Raw genomic sequence first — 18,035 nt, 5'->3', positions numbered from 1 at the left:
GGAGAGAGAAAGAGGGAGAAAGACACACACACTGGAGAGAGAGAGAGAGAGACACACACACACACACTGGAGAGAGAAAGAGAGAGAGACACACACACTGGAGAGAAGAGAGAGAGAGACACACACACATACTGGAGAGAGAAAGAGGGAGAGACACACACACACTGGAGAGAAAGAGAGAGAGAGACACACACACACACATACTGGAGAGAAAGAGAGACACACACACACACACTGGAGAGAGAAAGAGAGAGACACACACATACTGGAGAGAAAGAGAGACACACACATACACACTGGAGAGAAAGACACACACACTGGAGAGAGAGAGACACACACTGGAGAGAGAGAGAGAGACACACACACACACACCGGAGAGAGAGAGACACGCATACTAGAGAGAGAGAGACACACATGAGAGAGAGAGGCTGACTGCTCCAGAGAGCAGTCCCATTTCTACATAACACAACACAGCATAAGACAACACTATATGCAATTCAATACAATACAGTATAACACAACACTAAATGGCTGCTTTTTTATATAGCGCTTTTATCCAAAGCACTTTACAATTTGTTCCTCACATTTTACCCATTCACTCACACATTCACACACCGACAGCGGAGGCAACCATGCAAGGTGCCAACCTGCTCATCGGGAGCAATTAGGCGTTACGTATCTTGCTCAAGGACACATCGACACGATGCCCGGGAGGAGCGGGAATCGAACCGGGAACCTCCGGATTGCCAGACGACTGCTCTACCTCCCGAGCCACTGTCGCCCCTACACTATACAATACAATTCAAGAATCAAGAGGTTTATTTGTCACTACATACCAGGGCATACAGTGAAATGCGGGTGGTCTTGCCCGCATTGATTGTGCAAAATACAATAATAAAATAGAATAAAATAGGCATCGAAAAAATAAAATAGATAAGACACAAGATATGCATGGTAAAAAAAATACATGCTAGGTTCCTGAGAAACTGGTTCTTATATACACTACTAATATGCAATATACAATTTACAATGTAAACTCTTAATTTATCTAAACTATACAGTACCTCCTTCTTTTAAAGTGTTTCTAAGATTCTATTTTTTAAAGTGATCATTTTGTTTAAAGTGATCATTTAAAAAAAAAAAATAGCGGTTGCCGCATGAGTGGTGTGTGTGTCTGTGTGTGCTCATGTGTATTTGTGAGTGGAGAGTTCAGTGTTCAGTGTTCTGAATGCCTGGGGGAAGAAGCTGAGTCGGAGTCTCTCTGTTCTTGCAGCGTGTGACCGTAGGCGCTTGCCTGACCGCAGCAGCTTAAACAGGCTGTTGTTGGGGTGGTGAGGGTCTTTCATAATTCTGCAGGCTCTGGATTTGCACCTCCTGTTATATAAGTCTTGCAGGGGTGGTAGTGCAATACCCTGCCCGTAGTACGCTCAGCTGAGCGCACCACTCTCTGGAGTGCCTTCCTGTCCTGTGCCGTGCTGTTTCCAAACCAGGCAGTGATGTTTCCATTCAGAATGCTCTCTACAGCCCCGGAGTCGAAGGAGTGGAGTATCTTCCTCGATACTCTGAACTTCCTTAGCTGTCTCAGGTGATAGAGGCGCTGTTTCGCCTTTTTCACCACAGAATCTATGTGTGTAGACCAGGGGTAGGCAACCCTAGGCACGCGTGCCTGCATAGGCACGCGGGGGCATTTTCATAGGCACCCCTAGGGGGCAGCAAAAAAAAAAAAGTATATATATATATTATTATTACGGTCACCATTGTGACCAGTGTGATTAATCAACAAATTTGATTATTTATTTTTCTATTTCATTGAACATTGCACATGTTAAAAGCAATTGTTTTTACTCAAAATGTGAGTATTACCAAGTCAACTTGTGTTCTTAAAACAATGACAATAAACATAGTTTTATTAGGTTGAAATAATGTGGTTGTGTACTTATTTTTCTGTTAACTTATTATGGATTGAAAACTGAAAACCTTAATGCACAGTAACTGAACTCAATATTTTTAAGTTCTGGTAACTTATTATTATTTATTTTTTTACAGTGTAGTCTTGCGATCAATCAAAACATATTTACACATATACCTCACATTCACCCTCCATTCACATCCTGGTGTTCTCCATTAGGCCTGTAGGTGGAGCTATGACAGCACACGTACAGTACACACACCGATGGTGTGTGATGTGTCCAAAAATGAATGGGCAAATGTGAGTGAAATGGTCGCACTGTATGCAGCTGTTTGTCTGCATTGCATCCCCCCCCCCCCTCCCAACTCAGATTTAGGGTTGATACAACCATCATAATAATATTGTTAATAATAACAATAACAATGATGTAATAATGTAAAAATTATCATTAAAAATACCTGATTATGAGAAAAAAAAAATACGATGCATGGAATATTGTTGAGGCACACTAGTTACAACTATATTTCAAACAGGCACTCCATGTCAAAAAGGTTGCTGACCCCTTTTTTTTTTTTTTTTTTTTCTCACTTGATTCGATACTCGGTAGTACCGACGTGTTTCGGTTCGGTACCGAATTCGGTACCCATCCCTACTGCTCACCCTGTCCACGATAGCCCCGTTTATCCACAACGGCGTGTGTGTCCCCTGCTGTATTCTCCTAAAATCCACGATCAGCTCTTTGGTTTTACCAATGTTCAGGAGTAGGCTGTTGTCCCGGCACCAGCGTGCCAGTTCATCAACCTCCTCTCGATAGGCCTTCTCGTCATTGTTAGAGATCAGCCCCACCACCACGTGTCGTCCGCAAACTTCACTATGGAGTTGGAGCTGAACCTGGCCACACAGTCATGTGTGTACAGTGAATACAGCAGGGGGCTCAGAACGCAGCCCTGGGGGGACCCGATACTTTGATGTGATTTTGCTGGAGGTATGACCCCCCACCCTGACCGCCTGGGGCCTGTCACTTAGAAAGTCCAGGATCCAGGCGCTCATGGCGAAGCTCAGACCCAGATCGATCAGCTTGTCAACCAGTCTGGTGGGGACTATGGTGTTGAAAGCTGAACAATAGTCAATGAACAGCAATCTCACATAGCCCCCCTTCTGACTGTCAAGGTGAGATAGTGTAGGGTGACCAAACGTCCTCTTTTGCCCGGACATGTCCTCTTTTCACGCCCTGTCCGGGGGGCGTGTATCACTTCCGCAACGGATTTAGTCGGATTTCGGTTTCCGGGTTCGCCTGATTGGCCACTAAGCCCACGTGACCCTACGCTAGCATGCCCCCCTTACCCCGCTTACGCCTGAGAGTCACACACAGCTAGCGGCAGGCAGAGAGCCTTGCTACTACTAGCAGAGTGATGAATGAAGCTGTATCTGTTTCACCTAACAGCACTATTGCTCCGTGATCATAGCCATCCATCTCTAAAGCTAAGCACTATTTGTAAAAGCCACAACCACGTTACCATATGTAATAATGTAAATCATTGTGTCGTTGTACATATTGTGTATACACCGTTAGAAGCTAAAGTAGCTAACAACATCCCGACACCCAGCTTGTTAGCCAGCATGAATGCCCGATGTAGAAGGCATAGACGCAGGTCGCTTGTTGGCCGGCATGAGTGCCCGATTTGGGGTGGTTCTCTCCTCTTTGTGTGCCTTTGTCCTTGCGGGTGTTCTGCCGGGGGAGCTTGTGGACGCGACAATAGTGGTGGTTGTAGGGTGTTTGAGCTTGTAGCGCTAGTTAGCTCATAGCTACCCAGCTTGTTAGCCAGCATGAATACCCGATTTAAAATGGTTCTCTCCTCCTTATATACCCTTCTGCCAGGGAACTTATGGACATGACAATAGTATTTATAAGGTGTTTGATCATTGTGTCGTTGTACATATTGTGTATACACCGTTGCGTTAGAAGCTAACGATAGCTGCGAGCTAACTAGCGCTACAAGCTCAAACACCCTACAACCACCACTATTGTCGCGTCCACAAGCTCCCCCGGCAATTTGCAACTTTTTACATGGCGCACCAGATTATCACCCCGGACTCCCGGAGAATCATGCAGCTGCAGAGCCGCAGAGCCAGCGGCGCTCTCAGGGCCGCGCGCTGACGGCCGCGCTGTGAGGGCCGCTCAGCAGCGCCACCCACCCAATGGCTGAATTGGAGTATTGCACTGTGCGGGCACAGCTGCAAGATCCGCGCGGGGCCAGACTCGAGGGAGTAAATTACCTATACTTTTGCTCACACAATATCTTGAATGAATGCGTTTATTTATTTCGAACATAAATTGAAAATAAATAATAATAAAAAACAAGTAATAAACAGATTAAAAAACAAACAAGCAGGAGTATAGAATGAAGTGTAAACGTATGTATTCCTACCCCCTTGATTGATTGATTGAAAACTTTATTAACGGATTGCAGAATGGGTACAATACAGTACGGCTCAATACACAATTGTTAAGGGTTTGCAGACCAGAGAAAGACTTTTGTCTTGTTTACAAAACTTTACATCAGGGTTCCCCATTTTCAATTCATCATAACATATGACATACATGACATACAGATAGACAGTATTCAGTATACCTTCACACTCTATTATCTTATGCAACTCATATTCACTCCACAAACTGAAATATACATACATTGTTGAATGAACAGCCTGTTTCTTGAAGTTAGACTCTCCTCTAAATTGTAACCCCCCTCTCTATAACAGAATTTTTGGATGTTACCCGGGAGTGAATTGTTTCGTGCTTTAAACATGATTTGTGCAGCTTAAATTCAGCCAGGTCCCAGAGTTTCATGGCATGTGATTAAAAAAATAGTGTGTTTGTGTGTTCCAGATATCCTACCTTATTGATAATCAAATGTATTTGTAAGGCCCGACAACACACGTTAATGTCCCTTCAGGCCCATGTCCCTTCAGGCTATGGATTTGCGGTGTTTTCCAGCTTATACAAAAATATATATATATTATTTTGGAATATTGCAACTATACTACACAAAAACGTGAATACACAAGTTCAACTCATGTTCAGCCCTATGTTACTCATTAGCACTAAAAGTGATTTTTCTTTATTGTGTACGAAACTTCAGAATGTTATCTTTCAAAAGAGACCAGGCTTATGCATGTGCTATAAGCATAAAGTATAAAGATAAGCTTTGCAAAAAAAGTATGCAGTCCTCAAGTTCAAGTAAAAAAAAATTGCCACTTTTCTGGGCGCATGTTATGTGGTTAAATTTGGGATATTGCAACCACTGCAGAAAAATGTGAGTACACAAGTTCACGTTCAACTCAAGTTCAGACCTATATGCCACTCTATTTCATTAGCACTAAAAGTGATTTTCCTTTTTTGCATTAGTAACTTCAAAATGTTATCTTTCAAAAGAGACCAGGCTTATGTACGTTCTATAAGCATAATGTATAAAGATAAGCTTTGCAAAAAAAAGTATGCAGTCCTCAAGTTCAAGTATAAAAAAATGGCCGCTTTTCTGGGTGCATGTTTCCAAGCATATGTTAAAACAATAAAGTCATCTTTGAGTAAACTTTGAGTAGAGATTCAAGATTCAAGAGGTTTATTCATCACATACAGTACAGTACACAAGACATAGGGAAATGAAGGTGGCCATGCCCGCTTCGATTGTGCAAAGTATCATTAAGTATCTCGAGGCTGGGGCCAGCAGCATGTCCTCTTTTATGGAAATCAAAATATGGTCACCCTAAGATAGTGTGTTGTGCAGTACTTGGGAGACCGCATCGTCAGTGGACCTGTTTGCCCTGTATGCAAACTGCAGTAGGTCCATGTTACTAGGGAGGGAGGCACAGATGTAATCCTTGACCAGCCTCTCAAAGCATTTCATGACCACAGAGGTGAGTGCCACTGGTCTGTAGTCATTAAGGCTTGTTGGAGTAGAGTTTTTAGGCACAGGGATTATGGTTGACATTTTGAAGCAGGCAGGGACCACGGATTCAGCCAGGGATATATTGAATATGGATGTAAATACTGGGGCCAGCTGGTTTGCTCAGGACTTAAGTATTCGTCCTGTTATCCCATCTGGGCCAGCCGCTTTCCGAGTATCTATACCCTTAAACATTAATGTCACGCTGTGTTCTGTCAATGAGAGAGTGCGTCAGTGACATCATTAGCCGGTGAGCTAATGTCGCCACTACTTGCTCCAAACCCGGCGTAAACGGAGTTTAGTTCATCCGCGAGAGAGGCATCGTCACTCACTATTGAGGGGGGGCTGACTTTATAATCAGTTATCGTTCGTACTCCCCGCCATAAGCCTCTCGTGTCGTTCTGTGCCATCTGTGTCTCCATCTTGTTCGCATATCGCCATTTAGCAGCCCGCACCTCCTTGCGTAGCATATAGGCTGCTAACTTATACTCGTCCATATTTCCCGATGCTCAGCCCGAGTTGTAAGCAGCGGTACGAGCATTCAGGGCCACACGGATGGAATTGTCCACCCACGGTTTCTGGTTTGGGAAAACCTGCACCTTCTTTGTGGGGACAATACCGTCAGCTAATGTTGCTATAAAGCTAAACAACATCAGCATAATCACTGACGTCACTGGAGCTCGACTGTATCATCCCCCAGTCTACGCCCCCCCCAGTGCGTCCTGTAGCGTGGCCTCTGAGCTCTCGGACTACTGCTTTACCTCTCGCGACACAACAGCCTCTCTGGCTCGTTGTTTGTAGCTTGGTAAAAGAAATATGGCGTTGTGATCTGATTTACCTAGCGGAGGCGCTGGTACTGCCTTATAGCCCTGTTTGAAAGGGGTGAAGCAGTGATCCAACGGGTCCCCCCCCCCCCCCCCCCCCCTAGTTGTGCATTTGATATGTTGGAAAAAGTTTGGCATAACTTTTTTCAAGTTAGCCTTGTTGAAGTCACCGGCTACTATCATAGCCGCGTCCAGATGTTTGTTTTGGTGTTGATTCAAATGGTCCTGTAGGTCGGCCAGAGTTCTGGCGGTGTCGGCTTGCGGTGGAATGTAAACTGCAGTTGTTATGATGGCTGTGAATTCCCCGGGGAGATAGAACGGGCGACAAAGGATGGACAAATGTTCAAGGTCCGGCGAGCAGGAGCGGGAAAGAATCTTCACCTCCTTGGGACTGCGCCAGCCGTTGTTAGTGTGGAAGCAAACCCCTCCACCAACGGACTTTCCTGACTCTTCAGTTCGGTCAGCTCGGAAGACAGAGAAGGAATCCGATGGGATGATGTTTTGATCCGGTGTTGCTGGCTTCAACCATGTCTCCGTAAAGCATATAACAGCACTATACAATACAATACAGTATAACACAGCACAGAACTATGCAATACAATACAGTATAACACAGCACAGCACTATACAATACAATACAATACAATACAGTATAACACAGCACAGCACTATACAATACAATACAGCACAGCACAGCACAGCACAGCACAGCCTAGAGTGAACAAATGGGAAAGAGCGTGTCAAGTCAAATTATGGAAAAATCCGTTAGTACCATCAATCATGGAACAAAATAAATTCAGTTTGTGTGGCTGGACTGAAATGTTCTCGTTCCCCCTTGAAGCCAAGCTGCACTAACAGACTTCAAGCCTGTGAAACTGTATGTACTGTTTATTCTTTTATCCTGTGTTTTGTCTCATTTATTTTAACTGTCTATCTACTCGATATCATTGTAAATGAGGGCAACCTCAATGGTCTTTTGTCTGTTTGTCGTTTGCACAATATGACTTGGAGATTACCACAACAATGACACAATTTATCATTTCCATGAATGACATTTATATTTTGTTTATATTTGTGATCAGGCTCCCTCCAAAAGCTTTAAATAGCTTCTTGGGAGACCTGGCACATGCACACAATTTCGTCGGTTGTTTTCACATGAAGATATGTACATGTAATATACCGTGTGTGTGAATAAAATTCATTCATTCATTCATTCATTCATTCATTCATTCATTCATTCATTCATTCATTCATTCATTCATTCATTCATTCATTCATTCATTCATTCATTCATGGCCATGTTGTCATTCGATTCTCAAAAGAAGAGCGGAAGAAAAATGTCCCCTTTTGATCCTAAATTGATTAATCTTATCTATATCAGCTATAATGTACTGTATATTATATAACATGTAGTTATACATGTTATATAATCTGATTTGTCCAACAGGCATTCCAGCCACACCGATCATTTCCATAGAAATCAAACATCCATGCTTTTTGAACTGGGTCGTTTTTGTAGATGTCAATGTTATCCATTAGCCTCAATGTCAGCCATAATTACAGTAAGTAGTGGCCATTGGGTATGGTTGCTATAGATATAGACGAAAGAAGGCCATTGTTGGATGTTCCACAGCTTTGCAACTTGTGACTCTGAGGTGGTTGCCTGAGTGATCATAATGGGAAATCTCTATAGTAACTGCTGTTGAGTTGAATCTGTTGAGGTGTGACAATTAGACAATCTTGTGTCTCAAAACCTGAGGGCTCTTTACTTCCTTACAAAGACTGCGTTTTAGTTCATATTTTAGTGAATATAATGAAATGAATAGAAAGCAGCTAACTGGAAGTGGAGCGTGATGTGGCTGGAGGCTGTTGTGAGCCGAGTCTGACGTCCCACTGCTGCTAGCCTGATCTGTTGCCTGGTTCTCTTCTCTTCTCTTCTCTTCTCGTCTCTTCTCTTCTCTTCTCTTCTCTTCTTTTCTCTTCTCTTCTCTTCTCTTCTCTTCTCTTCTCTTCTCTTCTCTTCTCTTCTCTTCTCTTCTCTTCTCTTCTCTTCACGTCTCTTCTCTTCACGTCTCTTCTCATATATTCTCTTCTCCTCTCTCTTCTCTCTCCTCCGTCTTTCTCTCTCTCTTTCTCTCTTCTTTCTCTCATCTGTGAAACGCTGTGATGTCACACGGCAGTCACACAGGTGTCAGCAGTTTGATCTGAGACAGCTGTGAAGACATCTGCCCCACTGTGGGTGTGTGTTCGTGTGCGTTCTCTTGGGCATGCTCGTGCATGTCAGTGTAATTTTGTAGTTGTCCACATGTGATTTGATGGGGTTAAGCCCTTCCCATAGTCGAGCGGACCGTACACGGAGTAGACTCCCGCGGGCTCAAAGCTGACCCAAAGGGTACTCAAAGCGGACACAAAGCAGAGTCCAAGTGCGAAGCTCCTATTTTCTGACGCGTGGACGTCCGCGGCGCCCACTTGGTGTCACACAAACTGGCGCGAGGTGTGACTTGACTTAAGCCTTTGCACTCCCTGCGGAGCATAGGCCACTGACGATTTCTTTCCATGTTGCGCGGTTTTTGGCCTCCCGAACGATGTTGTGCCATCCCAGTCCAGCCTCTTTCATTTCCCCTTCCCAAGAACGGCGCCAGGTGTTTCGAGGCCTGCCGCGTTTCCTCTTTCCAGGTGGGTTCCATCGTAGGGCTTTCCGGGTGATGTTTGTGTCTTCCTTTCTCAGGGTATGGCCTATCCACATCCACTTTCTCTTCTTTATTTCTTCTGGCGGGGGTAGTTGTTTTGTGCGCTCCCACAGGTCCAGATTTGTAATGACATTTGGCCATCTCACTCTTAGAATGCGGCGGAGGCAGGAATTTATGAAGGACTGTACTTTCTGCTTCAGCCCTACGGTTGTCTTCCAGGTCTCCGAGCCATACAGGAGGAGTAAACTGGTGTAAACTGGCGCGAGACATGTAGGAAATTGGTCCGCGGAGATCCGCTCGACTATGAAAGCTCAAAGAGTCCAGTGGACCTCCGCAGAGTCCAGTCTGTGTACAGTCCGCTCGACTATGGGAGCACCTTTAGTGGTAGGGACTTTTTGCTAGGTTTTCCCTGGAGATACCTAGGTGGTGATGTCACCAGTGTGGAGGCTTTTGCATGGGGAAAAGGGGCACACTCTCCTACACAGAGAGTTGGACGACGTTCCACTGTCAAACACCTCTGCCCAAAGAGGAAGTAAACTAACCGCGCCTTCATATACTCATATTATTTTCCCTAAACATATTGAATAAATAACATATTATTGTTCCCCCATATTTATTTTGTATCTTATAAATATTAAATAAATTATAAAAATAACCCAACATTTGTTGTAAATAATTTAATTTCATGGCGTCTGTGCAGCCTTGTTCATTCATTGTGTCCATTACGCAGAAAGGATGGTCAGTTGGCTTTTCTGATAACTATATCACTGCATAATACATAAATGTTCAGACAAGCTACATTTTTTATTCTTTGTGATTTCTACATTTTGACAAGCCGTTTCTTTCCCTCACCTATTCTGAAAATGAATGGTGTTTTCTTTTCCCATTTACCAGTAATGTTGTCCTTGATGCTGCATGTCGAGTTAAAGGGGGACATTGCGTTTCACCAAAGGATTTTATGTTTTGTTAAAGTTCCAAATTTTTAAAAGCCAAACTGCCAACCCTAAATTAGATAAGATAAGATATTCCTTTATTGATCCCCTTGGGGAAATGACCGAATGTTGCTACAGTGACTATGTTTAATATGTTGTAAATAGTGCTGTCAGGCGATTAAACAAATTAATCTAATTAATTACAGGATTTGTAATTAATTAATCTAATTAATCGCATAACCATTTTAGGCCTGATATTCTATATTCTATAATCATATTTCAAATTGCATGTGTCTGGATGGCAGAATTCAGTACTGTATCTACAAAACCTTCTGCTTAATCATCTTCCCTTTATTCATTTGCTTAGATTTTTCAGGTCTGGTCAATTTTAGCATGGTCTTATTCACAGTAACATTTTTTTTTTTTTTTTTTTTTTTAGAATTGAATTGATATTCTCATTTGGTTCATTACAATTTACTCAAGCCTAGTAACAGACACAGTATTTCTGACACTGGGAATACATTCCCCGAGATCCATAGATGTCCCTAGAATCAGATACCAAGAACATACAAATCGTTTGTAAATGTTTATTCTACATTCTTATGGAATGAATCAGATAAAAAATAAAATTTATTAAAAACGCGCTAAACTGACAGCCCTAGTTGTAAACACATACGACAAATGCTACACGTAATGATAATTGTATATTAATTTAAGGCTGAAATGAGGACGTTTTACACTTCTCTTCCTGAACAGAAGGCTGGTCACATGCTGTACATCTTCTGTCAGCCATAGAACTGCTGCAATAATTGTTTTATTTTTCCCTTTAGAATTAGTCCCCAGGGTACACTTTGGACTTAAGCCGAGGGGCGTCCGTGAAACAATCCTGTGAGACAATCATCATAACAAAAGTATTGCAGCCGAACTCGCCAACAACTCTGTCATTTAAATTTGTGGAAAGACTGGTAACTGCCTGGCATAATGCCCCGCCAAGAAAATATCTGGGGGAGGTTTCAGGCAGCTTTATAAAGCGTGCTTCACCTCACGGGGGGTGGGGGGGGGCTGTTTCAGGCAGCTTTTTAAAGCGTGCTTCACCTCACAGGGGGGGTTTCAGGCAGCTTTTTAAAGCGTGCTTCACCTCACGGGGGGATTTCAGGCAGCTTTTTAAAGCATGCTTCACCTCACGGGGGGTTTCAGGCAGCTTTTTAAAGCATGCTTCACCTCACGGGGGGGGGGGGGTTCAGGTTTCAGCTTTTTAAAGCGTGCTTCACCTCACGGAAATCAGGAGGTATAAAAGAGATTCGACATAAAAACACGGACTGAAACGTTGTCTCGGCTTGTAATCAACAAAGGTGTATTGGAGCTGAATGTGCTGCTTCTGCACTTTGTTCTTACAGAGAAACGGGAAGAACATTCTGACCATCAGCCGGCAGTAGACCACACCTCAGCATGGCTCTGTTGTCCTGTTCATTTCGTATTAGCCACCCACTGGGTGACGGAGTGCAGCTTCAGTGGAATAGCTAATCACTCTGGCATGCGACCAACGGGCCGTGTCAAGACTGCTTTGGTCAGAGTGGATCAGGGCGATATTTAAGGTGGTTTGTGGTAAATAAAGATACTCGCCACAGGGGGTGCCACCGCGGAGACCCGGGTTCAATTCCCCTGCAGCGGTGCCTCCGGCTCGGTCAGGCAGTGTTCACGGGTGGGAAGCCGGTGGCTTGTGAGTCCTAGTCATTGCAACAGCGACTCCTACTGGTCGTTCGGGAGGTGATCTGGGGGAGATAATCGTGAACCTCTGCATGCATTTCACCCAGTCTACACCCTCCCCAGACCGACAGGGAGGTGTAACGACCAGGGGGGGAATTGGCATAACTACTGAATTGGGGATATGGGAGAAAAAGGTACTAAATAAATAAATAAAAGATATTCACACTCAGAGAAGAAGGGTTTGATTAAAAAAAAAAAAAACATTTTGGTTGTGTGATTTAAATACTTTCTGTGCAGGTAACACACACACACACACACACACACACACACACACACACACACACACACACACACACACACACACACACACACATAAATGCTCTGACAAGTGAAACTGCAAACCAGACATGAAAATAGCCCCCTTCCCCTCTCTCTCTCTCTCTCTCTCTCTCTCTCTCTCTCTCTCTCTCTCTCTCTCTCTCTCTCTCTCTCTCTCTGCTGCCTGGCGTCATAACCTGTAATTAGCCTGCTGTACCCTCTAGATTTCACATGGTTTAGTATGCCTGAACAACACCCCTCCTCTTCCTCCTCCCTCTTCCTCACCTCCCCCTTCCTCATCTAACCCCCTCTTCCTCACATTTTCCTTTCTGCCCCCCCCCAGGCCCACCCAGGTGAACTATTACACGCCATAGACCCTTACATACCCACTGCCTTGTAAGGGTGGTGTCCCATGTCAATACCCCCCACTGTTGACTCCGCCTAGTTAAGTACCCGTGACTTTGACCAACTGTGAATTACTCTCTCTGTGTGTGTGTGTGTGCGTGCGTCCGTCCATCCATGCGTGCATGTGTGTCTTGGGGATTAGTGTCAATCTCCAGCCTGAGTTAACCTGCTAGTGTCCCCTCAGTAAAACAGATTACACAGTAGCTGTCCTAGTCAAGTCAGACACCTTCTTGAATGGTATCGACTTCAAAACGGCCAGTCAGACAGAGGTTAGTAAGGATTCAACAGAATCAAAACTCATCGCTCATCCCTCTTTAATGCCCATGGGCGTTTAATGGCCACTTCCCGGTTCGATGACACCCTGCGGTGAGGAGGAAATAGGACATGGGTTTGGAGTCAGCGTGTCCCACTTTCACGGATCGATACTACTTTGTTATTGATGTGACGTGCTGTGGACGTTTTTTTGCTCTCTCTGTCTGTGCTGTTTGGACGGGCCTCTCTGCCTGTCAGACACTGATCATGTCGCTCCTCTGATCCAACAGGACACCACCGTCTATGAGAAAGAAAAGGACATCATTTCTATTGTAAGTGTGTTATTGTTTCTTTTTTTCTTTTATTATCTTGCTTTTTTCCTTGTTCTGTACAGTTGTGCTAGACATGTGAAATGTGTTGTTAGTTTCATACAGCTACTAGTAGGCTGAAATGTACTAGGGAAAGTGTTGCTAGGGTGTGATTTATGAACAAAAAGAGATTTGCCCTCAAGCACTTGCAAAGAGATGAAATTAACATATTCTCAACAGGCTATGTTTTACATTCAAGCGGATGCTTCTGAAATATGATGCAGTGGTTTGCTGCTCCCTTTGAAGTAATACTGAATGCAATATATAAAAATAAGGTTTACATAATGTATAAAGCATTTGAGCTAAATACAAGTGTTTAGTATGTATAAGCACAGTAGGCTAAGTAGGTCAAATAGGAGAACTGGCTAAGTAGTAGACACACTGAATATAGATTGTAGACTGATAGAAATTGTCTTCAACATTGTTACTGGGCGTCAAAGGTTACCTCTCCCAAAACATGATTTGGTAAATCCGAGATACAGGTTTCTGCACCGTGGAGAGTGTAGTGTATGGTGCACCATCTAGGCCTTTTGGGCGAATTCATTTCTTGCTGGACCGTGCTGTATAGAGCCTGCTGACAAAGAGGATGTTTATAAAAACTCTTGGCATGCGATGAGAGAAATTCGCTTTGACTTGGAATCTCACTTTTCATGAGATCCACACTCCACCACTTCCACTTGACGTGGCAAAACCGGCCATAGAGCGCCGGTGAAGTGCCGGCCTGTAGCCACTAGCCACAGTAGCCAGCAGCTCGTTTCTCTGTTAGAGCGACAGGCACCAGCAAGCAGGGAGAAGCTGGTGTGTAGGCTGCTGACTATTCGAAATGCATGTATTTAATGCAATGCTAATCCAATATACTAGTGGATTTGAACCTGGGACCATAGGATCCACAGGCAACTGCACTAACCAGCTGAGCTAAAGGGTCAGACCCGTTAGCAGGTGCTGGTTGACTCCGTAGTTTACACTAGAATGAACAATAGTCTATTCTAGACTACCAGAAAGTGGGATAAACCATATCCCTCCTGGCCATGAAAACAAACGAGCAGAGGTAGGGACATAAAAGGCAGAGGTAGGGACATCCCCATCATCACACTCCCCCGGGAAATCACACCCCGAGTGTTTCCGCTACATTCATTCAGCCATGACGGACCACCACAGCAAGAACATTACTGCTAGAATAAATGAACAAAACATTATAATCCAGTGCATTTCCCTCAAAAACCTCAAAGAAGTACAGTTAAAAACCTGCACTAGAACCAAAAGCTAAGAGTAAGAGACTCCTACCAGCAGAGGAAACACTGCTGAGTACTACAATAATAGAAAAAGGAGTAGTATTATGAATTGTATAATTTTGTATTGCCGCTGTACTATGCTACTACTAGAGTACTATTACCACTCCTAGGATGTGATCGTGTTCGTGACAGATTATAATAAAACCATGTAGATTCACATGCATTTTGTCCTCTAGTGTCGTCAGCTGGTGTCAGTGTGTGACGAGATCCTGACCTGCAGCCCGGAGGCGCTCCTTACCCACACTGCTCAGCTGGAGAGCGTGGACCTCGTGCCTGCCTCCCCTGGCGATCACCTGGTACTCCAGACCTTTCTGTTTCTTAACTTAAGTTACTGTTTAACTAATGGTATAAGCTGCCTCTGAACATCTTTTATTGTTGTCAGGCGAGGGACTTATCACCACTGTCTTCCTTTCCTCTGACCATGTGCACTCCCTCCCTGTTAATCCACCTGCTCCAAATGACCAATCAGAGCCCCATTTAAAAAAAAAATTTAATTTTTTTTTTGCTTTTGTCAAACCAATCGGGATCAAATCTGCTCACCATCTGCTCCACCCGATCTATCTTTCTTACCACTGTCTTCAAGTAGCCTGTTCCCCCCGTCCCCCCCCCCTCTCTCCCTCTGTCTTATACTCTCTCCCTCCCTCCCTCTTTCTTACCTCTCTTCCTCTCCCTCTCCCCTTCTTACACCTTCTCTCTCTCTCACACTCTCTAACTCCCTCTTTATTACGCTATCTCCTCTCCCCCCTCTCTTTTTCTCTCCCCCCTTCTCTCTACCCCCCATCTCTCTATCTATCTCTCTCTCTCTCTCTCCCCCCTTATCTATCTCTTTCTCTCTCTCTGGCCTTCACTCTTCAACACGCTGCTCTCTCCCCTCTAGCACTAGTCCCACCCACCCTTTGTGCTTGTCTCTCATTCTCTGCTTTCTTCTTCGTCTGCATCTCTCTCTTTCTCAAGGACTCATTCTGCACATGGAGTCCAGTTCACTGATTAAAGCTCTCTTGTCTCTTCCTTTCTTCTTTTTTTATGTTTTTCAAAGCATTTCTAAAGAGCAGTTTAGTCGCAGACACGTTCTCAATTTTCCCCTTCTTTTGCTGTGTGTGTTTGGGGGGATGTTGGCAATAAAGCCATCATTTAGTATTCTGCTCACTCCTCTCTGCTACACAACAGACACCAAACAAAACCTATTGATTATTCTTTGTTGTCACACAGCGACTGACTAGTGTAGATCATTGATGACACAGTGCTCTGCTCTTTGCAGCAGCAACTATTCCTCATTTACTAACATGTAATAATGTGTTGGATGTTGGGCAAAATATCACATTTTTGTACCATGACCTTGTTCCACCCATCTTCTGTTCTGAGTACTGTAGTTTACCAAAGAAACACCCCAGATGAAATTGTGAACATTTTAATTTAATGTATAGAAACATAAAGATGAAATAGAAATAAAACAGAAATAAAACAGAAATGGAAAGCGTTGTAAACCTGGGTCCCAAGGACCAGTGCCTTCTTTTTAGACAAGGACCTTGGGACCCAATGTTTACAATGGAAATTATGGTTTCATTGTGTTGTTGAAAATACAAACAGTTAAACTATTATGCTAGATGGGAAACCACTATGGATCCCAAGGACCAGTGCCTTCTTTTGGACAAGAACCTTGGGTCCAGACCTCAATCTGAGAAGAGAACTGAAGTGAATTTCACACAATAGTCAAAGATTGAATACGTTTACTGATATACAGCACTCGATATAAGACACTGTATGTCTTAAATGATTAATCAGATAATTAATCCTCACCTCTCTCTCTCTCTCTCTCTCTCTCTCTCTCTAGGGTATTGAGATAACATCAACAGGCTGCAGCAACCACTACGTGACGGGAACAGCGGCCGAGGTCAGTCTCTCTCTCTCTCTCTCTCTCTCTCTCTCGCGCACCTACGCGGCCGACCCGGGTTCGATCCCAGCTCCCGTCATTATTTGTCGCATGTCTTCCCCGCCTCTCCTCCCGTTTGCCCTCTCCTCTATCGGTCCTGCGTGACCAATAAAGCTGTATTTAAAAAAATTAAATAAAAAATTGCGATTAATCGCGAGTTAACTATGGACAATCATGCGATTAATCGAGTTAAATATTTTAATCGATTGACAGCACTAGTCAGTGCACATTAACAAACACCCAGAGGCTAGAGCGAGTTGTCATGGAGGTGTGGTCCACCTTCTTTTATTTTCAACAGTTTGTCCAGAGCAGTGAATTTGAATCAATATTGAATCTTGGTTTGAGATCCCAGTCATTGTTGGTACGTGTTATTTATAGTCGATGACTTATTCCTTCAGATCTGTTTCACTGAGTCGATTGAAATGTACACTACAGCACCCTTAATATTTATATGTAAATATTAAATAACCATTTTATGCTAAACTGTGAGCCTGGTTTGTGGGGAATGCTGCCAAGTTCCTACACTAGCTTGTGTAAGAAGCTATAAATAAAGAAATCATGTTCTACATTCAGATGTGTACCTTCCAATGTGCCCTTCTGTGTATATCATCTGTTGCATTTCCTATATACATGTATGACTTAACCGGTGTATTCTATTATTTACATACTGGTATATAAATATTATTAATACAAATAACATTCAGAAATGGGCTTTACAAAACACAGACAGACCTTACACTGCCTTTTGTTTTTAAATCTAGATAAGGATTGTTTTAACAATTCTTCTTATCAGCAATATTAATTCATACAGACTCAGACCTTCCATTCATTCTCCATATCTGCAGAGACCAAACAACATTATTGTTACTAATCCCACTTGAATGCTGCTAATGCATAGGCCTACAATACATTACATGTCTTATTAACAGGGATTAGAAACAGAGTTGTCAGACTAATGGCCATTATTTAATAGCTTATGGATGGTTTGATTAACAGAATCGATTAGGGGCAGGGTGATTAAGCTTTGACCCAGGGCTATAAATTACTTTCTTACTGAATAATTATGGGCATACTATGACTGGATGAAGTGACAAAGAGGAGTCGCCGATCCAGTGTAGTCGATTTATTCAGAATGAGTGAAAGGTTTTGCTCCACTTGTACTTATCTGAAAATGCATGACCTTATGGCTGTTTTGTACAGATAGATGATGCCCCCCACGTGTTTGTTATCATGTGTAGTTAGGTCAGTGGACTTGGTCATTAAGTTTAGTTTGACTGATTCATCTGCTATAACCGCACCATATACTTGTCTGGGAAAAGAGGACAAGATGATTGTGGACATGGAGAAGACTCAAGAGAGCGCAACACGCGGGACAACGGAGGGAGATGAGAGGGGCCTGTGTGAAATGAACAAGGGAGCTGGCAACAAAACGACAGGCAGTGGGAGAGGGATATTGAGATG

General features: G+C 43.5%; 1 protein-coding gene across 2 annotated transcripts in view; it reads left to right on the top strand.

Annotated features, from left to right (window-relative positions):
• cnksr1 (connector enhancer of kinase suppressor of Ras 1) overlaps positions 1 to 18,035 on the top strand; it is a 71,823-nt gene that overhangs the window by 19,893 nt on the left and 33,895 nt on the right. For both annotated transcript variants that reach the window (XM_084310262.1, XM_084310261.1), the window contains exons 5-7: positions 13,275 to 13,316; positions 14,821 to 14,940; positions 16,476 to 16,535. In XM_084310262.1, coding sequence (XP_084166388.1) covers positions 13,275 to 13,316; positions 14,821 to 14,940; positions 16,476 to 16,535 — 222 coding nt within the window. The remainder of the gene's footprint in view (positions 1 to 13,274; positions 13,317 to 14,820; positions 14,941 to 16,475; positions 16,536 to 18,035) is intronic.

Source organism: Notolepis coatsorum (genome assembly GCF_963971535.1).
Source record: "Notolepis coatsorum genome assembly, chromosome: 3".
Lineage (NCBI taxonomy): Eukaryota > Metazoa > Chordata > Actinopteri > Aulopiformes > Paralepididae > Notolepis > Notolepis coatsorum.
Note: the sequence above shows the minus strand (reverse complement) of the source record. Positions and strands in the feature narration are given on the sequence as shown.